At 32.3% G+C, this 12,727-nt stretch overlaps 1 protein-coding gene across 1 annotated transcript; it reads right to left on the bottom strand.

The window, feature by feature from the left end:
• Nucleotides 1-1,636: 1,636 nt before the first annotated feature.
• Nucleotides 1,637-2,707, bottom strand: LOC125070415 (protein unc-13 homolog C-like). Its single transcript, XM_047680282.1, has one exon. The coding sequence runs from the start codon at nucleotides 2,579-2,581 to the stop codon at nucleotides 1,838-1,840; it is 744 nt and encodes a 247-aa protein (XP_047536238.1). The 5' UTR covers nucleotides 2,582-2,707; the 3' UTR covers nucleotides 1,637-1,837.
• Nucleotides 2,708-12,727: the final 10,020 nt, after the last annotated feature.

Below are 12,727 nucleotides of genomic sequence, written 5' to 3'. Positions count from 1 at the left end.
TTCCGGATTTTATTATATTTAATACGGTTTTTGTCACATGCATCAGATTTTAATTTACTTTTAGCCATAGCTTTTTTTGCAATTAGACTTTTTAATTCCTCAGATAGCCAAGGCGCTGGTAAGTGTTTAATTTTAATAGGTCTAACCGGAGCATGTTTATCATAAAGACCAGTCAGACAAGAATTAAACATGTCAACTTTTAAGTCGACAGAGCTGGCATCAACTACAGCTGACCAATTAATTTTGCGAGCATCCTCAGAAAGACGTTCTTTATCCATTCCCCCAAAACTACGCCGCAGAAGTATTCTCGATTTTGCTTTAGGAGGACGAACTTTGTATGAGAGAAAAATCAGATCATGATTCGAAAAAGCATCAGCCTCAAATTGGCCGTGCGTGAGGACAAAATCTGGGGATGACACTATAATGAGATCGAGAAGTGAAGGGACACAGTTAGGGGGGTTGTGAGTGGCCGAGAGAGGCAAAATGTGCAGGTTGCACGCATCAATTACAGAGTTTAGCTTTCTGCATCGGTTGTCACCTTTAAGGAGACATGTATTAAAGTCACCCATAATTATGGTATGACTGTATAAGGGAGACAAATTAACTAATAAACTTTCGAATGCAGAAAAATAATCAATATGTAGAGAGGGAATATAAAATACGCCGAGAAGAATTTTGGTGAGAGAAAGAGTTATTTCGATGAGTAAGTGTTCAGCAGCATTAGTTGGAGGAGGCTGAGTCGACGAGCTAACAATAGTAAAGGGAATATAAGAACGAAGGTAGATCGCGACTCCACCCCCACCTTTACCAATGCGGTCGTTACGTATCAGTGTAAACCCTGGTAAGCAGTAAGATGTAGATGGTAAACATGGCTTTAACCAGGATTCGGAGATGAGAATCGCGTGGATATTACGAGATTCAAATGACGCAAGCATATCGGAATAATGGGCCGGAATACTCTGTGCATTAATGTGAATAACGTTGAAATTCTTCATTGAATCTGAGAAACAAGAATTAAGAACGGCGTTTAAAGGAAGGGAAGATGTACTGTGGAAACTATCCTCATCTGATAGATCTTCATTTGATGAGCAAGACAAAAAATGGCTACTAGATATACTATTATTTAATGACATTATGATAGTTTTATAATAGATATATATAAAATACAATAAGAAAATTATATATAAATAACTTATAATAAATTGTAAATATGTTATAATAATAATAAATCAATAAAGGCAGAAACCAACCCACCAGCGGTCTGAGAGAAAAAAAAAAAAAAAAAAAAAAAAAAAACTTAAAAGGTAAAAAAACAAATTCAAAAACCGTTATAAACTAATAGATAGTATCAAGTAAAATAAAACACGTTACAACAAAAACAACAACAAAAAGAAACATGTAAAAAAAAAAAAAAAATGGAAAAGAACAACAGTAACATATTTATAGTAACAACATAATATATAATTAATGCAATAAGTAAACTTTACTAATATTGAGATAAAGAAAAAATAATGCAAAAACTAAATTATGATAAACATACGTTATGCCATTTATATCTCAAAGCAATAACGGAACGCAATATGAATGCACTTGTCAAGATGTCAACGTGACAGTATTTAGTTGTTTACATTTTACAACACAAAATTGCTTACTACCTGATTTGTTATATTATATTAGTTTTATTACGTGATAAAAACTTAAATGAACATTGAAATAAACAAAAACAAGATAGTAAAAAGAAAGAAACGAGGTTGATACAAGTACTCGCGAAAGAAAGACGTTAAATGTTAAATAAGCAATAGAAAAAACAAAAACAATACAAGATAATAAGAATAAATTACTTCTTAACGTTCCTTTTAGATCGCAAATATGTTGTTTTGGTATCCTTAACTGCATTTGAGACAACAGTCGCAGCAGAAGGGCCCGGGACCACTACACTGTCACTGGGGATGGCATCCAGTTCCTGATTTGTGTGAACACGGTGCTTCGACTGGTCGGACCCCATCACCATCACTACACCATTGTCAGTCCAGCATCTAGATATCCCAAATCGCTGCCGGGCTGCTAAAAACACTTCATGGCGACGTTTGGTCAGAAATTCAGATATGGTGATACCGGTGCCTTTAAGGTTCTTTTTGGCGCCCCAGACCTTGTCTTTAACCGAAGTGTCCTTGAACTTCACCAAAATCGCACGTGGCTTACCATTGCCAGGCTGACCAAGGCGATGGGAACGGGATATGGAGTCAGCTGTTAATCCAGGGAATTTAAGGTGATCGCCCAAAACTTTTGAGATATGAGCCGATATATTCTCATGTTTGTCCTCCGGAACACCATGGACCAAGAGTATTTTCCTACGTGACCGCATTTCCATCACATCACACTGATGGGACAGCAGCTCCACCTGCAGTTGCAAACTTTCAAGAGCCGCTATTACAAAACTGCGAAACGAATTGAATTGGCTGTTGATATTGGACACGGGGCTTGAGGCAGGAACAGCATTTCTCAAGTCTCTCTGGAACTCTGCCATTCTTAAGTTAAAGTGCTCCGTGAGATCCGCTATAGAGCTTTTAATTGATTCCATGTTGTCGTGTTAAATTTGTTGTAATTGTGGTAGTGATTATTATTCTCAGACCAAGCTGGCGGGTATAGGAAATGTCACAGGTACATTAAATTATTTTTATATTATTAAAACTATTTAAATGAATTAAATTTAAAGATGTAAAAAATTTGCGACTACTATTTACACTCCTACCCGACAAAACAATGCTATTTATATTAGATTTTTTTTTTAGATAATTCATTATGTAGTTTAATTGACATTTTAGATTAGTGGATGGAGTGTTTTGTTATGATATATACGAAGGCAGACGAGCAAATGGGCCATATGATGGCAAGTGATCACCACCGCCCATAGACAATACCGCTGTAAGAAATATTAACCATTTCTAACATCGCCAATGCGTCACCAACCTTGGGAACTAAGATGTTATGTCGCTTGTACCGGTAGTTACACTGGCTCACTTACCCTTCAAACCGGAACACAACAATACTGGCTTTTTGGCGGTAGGATATCTAATGAGTGGATGATACCTACCGTGACGGAATAGCACAAAACATCAAGTAAATTTATGTGTTTAAACCCTAGCAACACTACTTAAATTTCTCAGTCTTGATTTATGAGACAGTGACAGATTTTCAACCAACTGAGAATTTCTCCCAATGTTTTTATTCAAAAACAGAAGATGAATTATAAACACAGAATAAGGTCATATAAACTCAATTGAAAAAAACAACAATCTTTGCTCAAACTCTGCTTTTATTGTATGTTAAATAAATTCCACTAAAACGGTATATGTATGTTTGTAGATGACGTAGAGTGTATCATTAATGGTCCAAATTGCAAACCTAGTTACATCGATCCAATAGTGAATAATCCTATTGGACGAGATATTGTGGTCTAAGTATAAAGTATACAGCGGGCAGTTGGCATTGTATTAATTTTATAGATTTTTAATTTCACGTGTTTACTCATAATCATGATATGATTCAACCATCATCATGATTGTCTCTCAATAGTTTCAAAATTGAAAACCAATAACTCAATAATCCATTTGTCGATATATAACTAATAATGCAAAGTTAGGAGAAAATATTCATGTTAACCTAATTGACGACCTCCGTGGTCGAGTAGTGTGTACACCGGTTTTCATGGGTACAACACTCCGAGGTTCCGGGCTTGATTCCCGGCCGAGTCGATGTAGAAAAGTTCATTAGTTTTCTATGTAGTCTTGGGGCTGGGTGTTTGTGGTACCGTCGTTACTTCTGATTTTCCATAACACAAGTGCTTTAGCTACTGGGATCAGAGTAATGTATGTGATATTGTCCATTATTTACCTATAACCTAGTTTCACGTTACCGTCCGTACCGACTACCCTTTGTCAGACGATACCAATATTTCTGGTCCTGAGGTCCAGCTCATCATGATATGACGTTAAACAATAACTATTCGAATTAAAAACACATATTTAAATTAAAAATTCACTTATGTTAAGGCCTTGAGCAAACTCGCTTTGATAGGTACCAGAAAATCATCAAGTATTTAGTATCATCAACATTTAGTATCGTTGTATTCCGATTTGAAGGGTGAGATAATTTAGCTTCAGGCACAAGAGATATATAGTTCCCAAGGTTGGAGACGCATTCGTAAGGAATGGTTAATATTTTTTACATGCATGTCAAATGAAAATGTTTTACAATGTCTTTGGGCGGTAATGGCCGCTTATCATCAGCTCACTCATTATCCATTTTATAATGGTAAAAACCTAACTTATGTATATTTTTCTGTTGATTAGCTATGATGCAATTACTGTAAATGCAAATAAATATAATTATACATTGTAATGGAAATTCGATGGACCATAATATTTTTAACTTTGTGTTAAGATAATATCATTGCAGGAAACATTTATACCCATTATAATCGAGATATAAATATATATAAGTCGACCTGTCTGTTTGATTGTCATTTTGATAGTGTCAAGTTGCAGTCATGACGTATTAGTTAATAGAGACAAAAAAATGAAGTCGTTTTAATGTCTAACTACTCCTCTAAAATCGTTTTCCACGACACTCCTCCAATGTCGGTGACACACGAGGCAGATTTTCATTTGACACATGCAGGTTTGATAAATATGGGATGAATTACAAATAAAAATTAAATATATTATGATAATTCACTGATGCTTATGATGGTTTGAATCCACAAATTTCGGTGTCTAAAATATGGAAAATGAGATTTAAAATAAAATATTTAAAGCCCATATCCCAAAGGCACCGTTTTGGTGCTTAAGCTTTTCTTCCATACTGCTGATTGTTTTCACATACAGAGACGCAGTTGCGGGCAAAGCAATCCATATAAAAGCAATCATAGTGTTACTCATCTCGCAATCATTAAATATTAAATTTAAATTACTCGATTACGCCACATCACGAACTTAAACTCGAGATCATCGTTAAAAATTTATGTTTACGTTTATACCTAAACTCTACAGAGATTTCCATTACTATAACGACAGAAAACGTTATTGGAAATTATATTTTAGCGTCCGATAGCGACCAAATCTACCATTTTCTAAAAGATTAATGCTTATAATTACACTGGCTCACTAGCCTTACAGACTATAATAAAGTCATTAAGTTTGTCAGTTGAATTATTGGTTAGTGTAACGTATCCAGCTTAAACTTTTAAGATAGGAGTTCAATCAAATCTAAATTCTGAATCAAGATAAATTTAGACTTTATTTATAACTTTAGGTTGACGATGTATATATAGAAAGGCTTGCCTGATTAAGTATTATATTAAAACATATATTAACACTTGAAATAATATAAATTAAAAAACAACAAAATATGATAGGGTAGGTAAAAATTAAATTATTAAATAAAAGTTGGATCATACGTAAAAATAAATTAGTTTAATGTTTATTCATATTGATATAATATGTTTTTTAAGTTACCCATGATTTTATTGCTGAATATTACCTTCAATGGAATTCAAAATCCGAACCAGTAATTGCTTGCTTATTCTAAATTACGTGTACTTCTAGTTGTTGAATGAAATAATTCTATTATTTATATATATATACATTTATGTATTTTATAATAAAATAAAATACATAAATCGCTTCTCACTCATGACTTTCATCGCTCGAATAATATAATAATAACCTATTTTGGGAGCCATTACAAAATTAAATTTATACACGGGGAATAATTAAATGTTATCGTTAAATTAATTTATTTACAATTTAATAATAAAGTCTTAACATAGAAAAATATTTTATTTACACACCTCTATATGTATACAGAGTATGTATCAGGGACCGTATTACTAAGACTGCTGTTCGTCTGTCAGGCCGTATCTCATGTACCCGTGATAGTACATAATAAGTATTTAAGGGGGCTCCAATACAAAAGACATGAATTTTATTGCCGTTTTTATAGAATGGTACGAAATATTTCGTGCGCTAGTCTGATTCGCACTTAGCCGGTTGTATTTACAAGCGGAGGAAAACATCGTGAGGAAACCTGCATGAGTCTAATTTTAACGAAATTCTGCCACATGAAAATTCCACCAACACGCATTGGAGCAGCGTGGTGGAATATGCTCCAAACCTTCTCCTCAATGGAGAGGAGGCCTTAGCCCAGCTGTGGGAAATTTACAGGCTGCTAGTGTAAAATGTAAAAAAAAATAATTAATTAGTAATATTGTACTTATTTTATTAATAGTTTTACTTATCAAGCTTTATGTTTTCATAGGTTTTCTTAAAGTAATTATTTTTATGTAATATATAATGCTCCTCATTGTTTATAATGATTTAATTAGAGCTGTGGCTCAGAGGTTAAGAATAAAATTGTGATGGCTTTGAGTTCAAACCTGGGTAGCGAATTTTGGCGTTCTTTATTTGTACTTCTAATTTATCTCATGTTGAAAGTGGTCCTGTATAGGAGAAGTCTTAGAATGAGAATCAAAAATTTAGTATAAAATAATGATCTATTTATCTCCAGTAAATAACGCGACCGTATATTACAACGCGTTTTCTCGTGTCTGTTTATCTTATCAATAGATATTACACGAACGTCATGTTTTTCTTATAAATCTAACTATTAAACAATACAAAATATATATATTAGTTTAAAATTGAATTATGTTCATTTCAGGTTTATAACTTTGTTCCGTTACTATTAAAAGTAGCCATTATAAGACTAAAATGTTCATTTGCTTTGATTCCAATTACAACAGCATACATTGTTAACCGTTATTTAGAAGTACTCTAATTAGTGAATATTATAATTATATATTGTTACAAGAATGACGTTCATAAGAATTAGTTTCAAAATCCATACAAAATCTCTCGTCCATTCATTTGTTTTACCGCCCGGAGATCACGAAGGTCGAAGTTCAACGCACTTACAGCAACGGTATTTACAAGTGAATAAACTGTGAAGCCGAGCCGTGATGGCTCAGTGGTTAAAACACGTCAGTTTTATTAGAAGAATATGGGTTCAAGTACCACTTAATTTTTAGGTACTTAATTTGAGTTTAAAATTAATTTACGACGGTGAAGGTATAAACTTAGACCACGTGAGGAAATGCATATTTTGTTAGATGAGAATTTGCCATATTTATTGACCACATTGAAGTAGCTGGGTGCGATAAACTCCAAGCCTCCTCAAATAGGGTAGGCCTTAGGCCAGCAGTGGAATTACATGTTATTATTTTTAATCTGGGATTAATGACGTTCTTCTCTGTGCAACTATGCTAGAATCATAATTATAATAGTTTAAATATTTTGTAACAATAATATTAATTTATCCTGTTGTATTAAAGAATCATAATTATTTTGAAAAAACAATGCAATTATTATTAATATTTTTTTATTAATTTAAAATGTTATATTTAATTGGATATGCGAAATATTTAATACATTTTGTGTTTATATATAAAAATAAAAATAAAAACACTTATCATCGTGAAAGTATTTATGTTAAAGTCTTAATTTAATTTGACATGGAAATAAATTCCTGTGCTCGTATTCGTCAAATCAATCATAAATTCTATATTCAAATAATTTCTTTCAAATATATTTGAATAACTATTAATATAAATAATACAAGATTAAATAAATAATATTAATTTTATATACAGATATAATTTGTTTATTTGTAGGGGGTCAGAAGTAACGATCCATGCGAACCTGGGACGCTAGTTTAATACAAAGTTACGACAGGCTTAGAGTGTAGGTTTTATCGAGAGTAACCAGCAGAAGCCCCGAGATTTTTTTCTTATAAATGACTATACATAATCTTATATAATGTCGTTTTGAAATAAATGTGATCCTACATGGAAATTAATACGAAAACTACACATTTTCATCAGCTTGGTACCTATATAATTATAATTTCCTTGATAATGCTTTTTTAATATAATTAATGAATATTTTACTGACAGTTTTAGATAATTAAGATAAAAATATATACTTGATCAATTTTTATTTTAAGTGTGATAGGCAAATACTTTGATAAAAAAAAATGCAATGTATTGCATACGTATAATGCAAAATTATTTGTTTTTAAAAAATTTACTTGGCGGGTAGTTGATTGTCATTGGAATAAAAACAATTTATTTGAATTTGGAAGACGTACAAAAATCTTTAGCATGAGGGTAACATACATTATTACGCTGCTTGTCGACATCGTTTGCATCTATTCTGATAGTATTAGCCGTTCATATAATTAATTATAAAGAAAAAAAAAGAAAAAATCCCTTAATGTTTAACTAGTTAACTAAAATAGTCTTCCTGACAAAGTATTACCGCAAAAGTCGTAATAATTTTTTAAAAGCCTCATTAAGATTTGTTAATGTATTTTTTTTTTTCATCGAATACTATACGATTATAATGAGAAGTTAAAACACCTACAAACATATAAAAAAAAATAAGTATTGTTTTTATTACGATAAGCGGTCTATATTATCTTTAAGTAATTTTTGTTGAACGGGTCAGTGACTTGTAATTTCTAATAAGATTCGGTTTATATAAAACAAATTAGGCTTATTTATACGTTTAAGGATGAAATAGTAATTCTCTATTTAACGGTTATAATTAAGATTTACATTCGGAACCGACAATTAAATTATTCTTGATATTTTGTTCAAATATCAAATCCAACAAAAAATTACATTGAAAACAACATAACTACACGACGGGATATTATAATAATAATAATAAATAAATATCGGACAACATCACATACATTACTCTGATCCCAATGTAAGTAGCTAAAGCACTTGTGTTATGGAAAATCAGAAGTAACGACGGTACCACAAACACCCAGACCCAAGACAACATAGAAATATATACTAATAATACTAATAATAGACTCGGCCGGGAATCGAACCCAGGACCTCGGAGTGGCGTACCCATGAAAACCGGTGTACACACTACTCGACCACGGAGGTCTTCAAATCTATCTTACAGATATGTTATTTAATGAAATTTTGATATATTTATTAAAATCTGCATAAAATAAAGTAATTGGATATTCCAGATAGTGTTTAGTTTACTAAGCTATATTAAATCTCAGCTTGAGAGCTAAAATATATATCATAGATGTATTGTACGTCTCCTTTATAATATGCACTAGGCTAAAAAAACTCTTAAGGAAAAATTTATAGGTTTATAGGTCGCTTATTTATTTCCAATAATAAAACGAATACTCTGATCAACACGTGTGTACAAACACAAACGTAATACATTATCCTTTTTCCAAGTAACGTAGTCGAGTAACAACGAATTCATATATAGAAGCGGATCTCGGTTAATTTTCTATACAAAAGTTTTTAGGTAGAATTTTGCAACATATAATTTTGGGAGTTTATTTGTACATTGTAAACATAATTTGTTTACATTATCCAGAAATGTTTACTTTACGCCTGCATGCAATCACCTTGCAACGATCGTATCCCGGTGCGGTTGCGTGTTCTCTTTTAAATATACACGCATTTGACGCGGTTTTACTGTACAATAGTGTTTTGTTGTTTCATATCGTTAATATTTTAGATATAGCTAACATTTAAAATATTAAAGTCAGTGTATATACAAGGTACTACAAATGCTCGTTTTTATGTCATAGGTGGCAAACGAGCAGGAGGCTCACCTGATGGAAAGTGACTACCACGGCCCATGGACATCTGCAACACCGGGCGTTAGGCAGTACTCTCTTTTCTTGAAGGTTCCCAAGTCGTATCGGTTGTGCTCTGATGTGCTCTATTATGGATTGCTGGATACACGTGTGAGAGATTTTTATCAGATACATACAGATTTCGCCACGATGTCTGGCTTCATCGTCGAACAAAACACTGAAAAATTCAGAAGTATTCTAGGTCAACTCTAATCATTATACATTTCAATGATTGAATTTAGTTATAATTATTAAAATATAACATAAGAGACACGATGATATTCATTAGATAATCCTAAGCTGAAATTTATACGTCTTTATAAACCGTTATGACCAGAGATCTAAAAGTTAATAGACATGACATACTAAAACAATATTAAAATATGCTTTATTCAATTGAGTGCTTACGAGCACTTATTGTATAGGATTTAAATTAAAATTCAAAGGTCTAGACGGTTCTGCATGAAAAGACTATATGTACTATTATAAAAATAAAACATGTTCTAAATAATTATAATAATAACTACAAGCCAACAGATAAATTTTATTCACAGTGACGTCTCTGAATGTTTTATAATCTGTTTTCATCTATATTAATACTATCTATTATCTATTGTTGTGAGCTAGTTGTTAACTATAAATACAAAGAACATAATGGATCTCATTTTTAAGGGGGGGGGGGGGAGTGGTCATTGACAGTTAAGGTAGATTTTTAATGTCAAAGCCACTGTTTAATTGAAAACGCGATTATCACTTAGTAGTTTGTTTGTCGACGTGTATCTCGATATAATTCTACCAGCGGTATTATCTTCGTCAAAGTCTGACGTCACAGCGTCATCCATTTATCTTGTCAGTATTATAAAAAGTATTATATCTTACTAACATATTCTATTAAGATATTATTTTTGTTTCAAAGATCCTCATAATACTTCACTAAAGATGGCGGCTAGAGCGTGATGATCTTCGCTCCTTAAGGAAGACTCAGCCGAGCCACGAGCAGTGCACAGTAACAGAGGGACCGCGGATGCGTTATATTAACACGATCCCGCAGACTCTAATCCGTGCCGAAAATGGCCATTGCAAGTTCATCACCCCCATCACCCCCAGGCATACAAAGTAAGTATGTACTATTTAAAATTACACTTAACTAGTAAGCAGAACAATAATCACGACTTTTATAAGAAGTGTTATTTGAAATAAAAAGTTGCTCCGACGATGGATAAGCCACAAAACCGCAGACGCATGTTGACGAACGTTCTGCTCTGCTACACTTTTGACGTGTTTTATTTTCATCACATATCGTTTTAGGTTGTAATCGATAATCTGGCCAATCGTTGTGTAATCCCGGGACACGTGATTTATTTCGTCATCTAATTTGGAATTTCGTGTTTTGAATTTGGAATACAGTCCATTTTCAAAATTACGATAATGGATCTTGTGTTTCGCTCTTAATGAGACTTGTCAAAATTATGTCTCAAATTAAATCACTTCTGTAAATTTTTTCTTAATTCATCTTTCATTCGGAACACTACCGGTTCATATTATAGATTCCACTGCGTACCTTTCCCCGTCTCCCCTCGTCCGATTATTATCTAAAGAAAAAATATTGCCTTTAGTTAATAGATTTGTTTTAAATATTACCATAATTATCTTATATTGATTTAATATATAAATATTGTATTGTTATTTTATGTTTAAGTATTTATAATAAATATAAGCATAGATTGACACAGCCCATCATAAACACATTGGATACCATTGAAAATCAATTTTGGGTTTGAAGAATGGTACACCTATTTAGGGCACGATTATTATAATTGCTTATTTGCTAAGCTCTCTCTCTCTATCTCTTTTTTTATATTTTCTTTCCTTTTTTGTTGTTTTTTGTAGATTAAGTAATATGTTCTTCTTTTATACTTTTTATAATTGTGTCGTGTTCTAAATAAACATTTCTTTGTTTCTTTCTTTCACTGAGAAGGAATGAGAAGAATCACAGTGGTTAATTTTTTCCACCAATTGAATAATATATCTATATATATATGAATGTTAATAAGATTTTAAAATTAAAATTCAACGGAATCAACATCCATCCATGCCTTCTATTCACTCAAACGCAAACTACGGTAGAACTTAAAAAAATAAATGAAAATATATTAAAACAATTTTATCTACGTCGTCCAATTTAGATAATTTTAATTATAAACTTTTCTATCATAAAGATATCAGAACCATCAAACAATAAATTAATAAAACTAATAATAAAAACACGCTAATTAAAATAGACGCGATAAAAAAGTCATAATATTGCAATTGAAACATAAGATTCACTATAAAATCCCTTTTATACCGCGATCCAACTCCGTGCGTCCGACATAAAACAGTCCCAGTCATAATACACACGTATAGATAATCTAGAATATTAACCGTCCATATATTTATTATAACCATAACTTGGTATCCATGCTCCGAGGTGCATCACTGAACCGCGGGCAAAGTGCACTGCACTTAAAACCTAGAAGCATCAGGCGAAATTCACTCTTATTTTATGTGCTTTAAAGTCGACTTTACTTTAATGCAAAGAGGTTTTTGAGACATTCAGCTCTTGTACTAAATTGTAGTGATCATATTCTGGAATGTACCTTAATGCGTCTAGATAAATCACATTTTTCGACGTTGATGCGATATCCTTCTCAATTTTATGGCTTCAAAACGTTAGTCGTAAACCGAACTTTATATAAACGGCAGTAAGAATGAAAGTTAACTAAAATTGTAAGAGGATTTCAGTCATTTTGTAACTAGGATGCAGAAAATTGACCTCAGCTGTGGCGTCCCCGTAAATATTTGCGTCGGACGCGGTTCGCGCCAACCCGTAAAGGATTAGAGATGAGATGGCTGAATTTTGAAGATGTCTGTTTCTTTAATGGTGTTAGACCAAAGTATAACGCAATATATAACTTTATATCAGCTAGTAAAAAACCTTGAAATT

Source organism: Vanessa atalanta, chromosome 17 (assembly GCF_905147765.1).
Source record: "Vanessa atalanta chromosome 17, ilVanAtal1.2, whole genome shotgun sequence".
In the NCBI taxonomy this organism is placed as follows: Eukaryota; Metazoa; Arthropoda; class Insecta; order Lepidoptera; family Nymphalidae; genus Vanessa; species Vanessa atalanta.
Note: the sequence above shows the minus strand (reverse complement) of the source record. Positions and strands in the feature narration are given on the sequence as shown.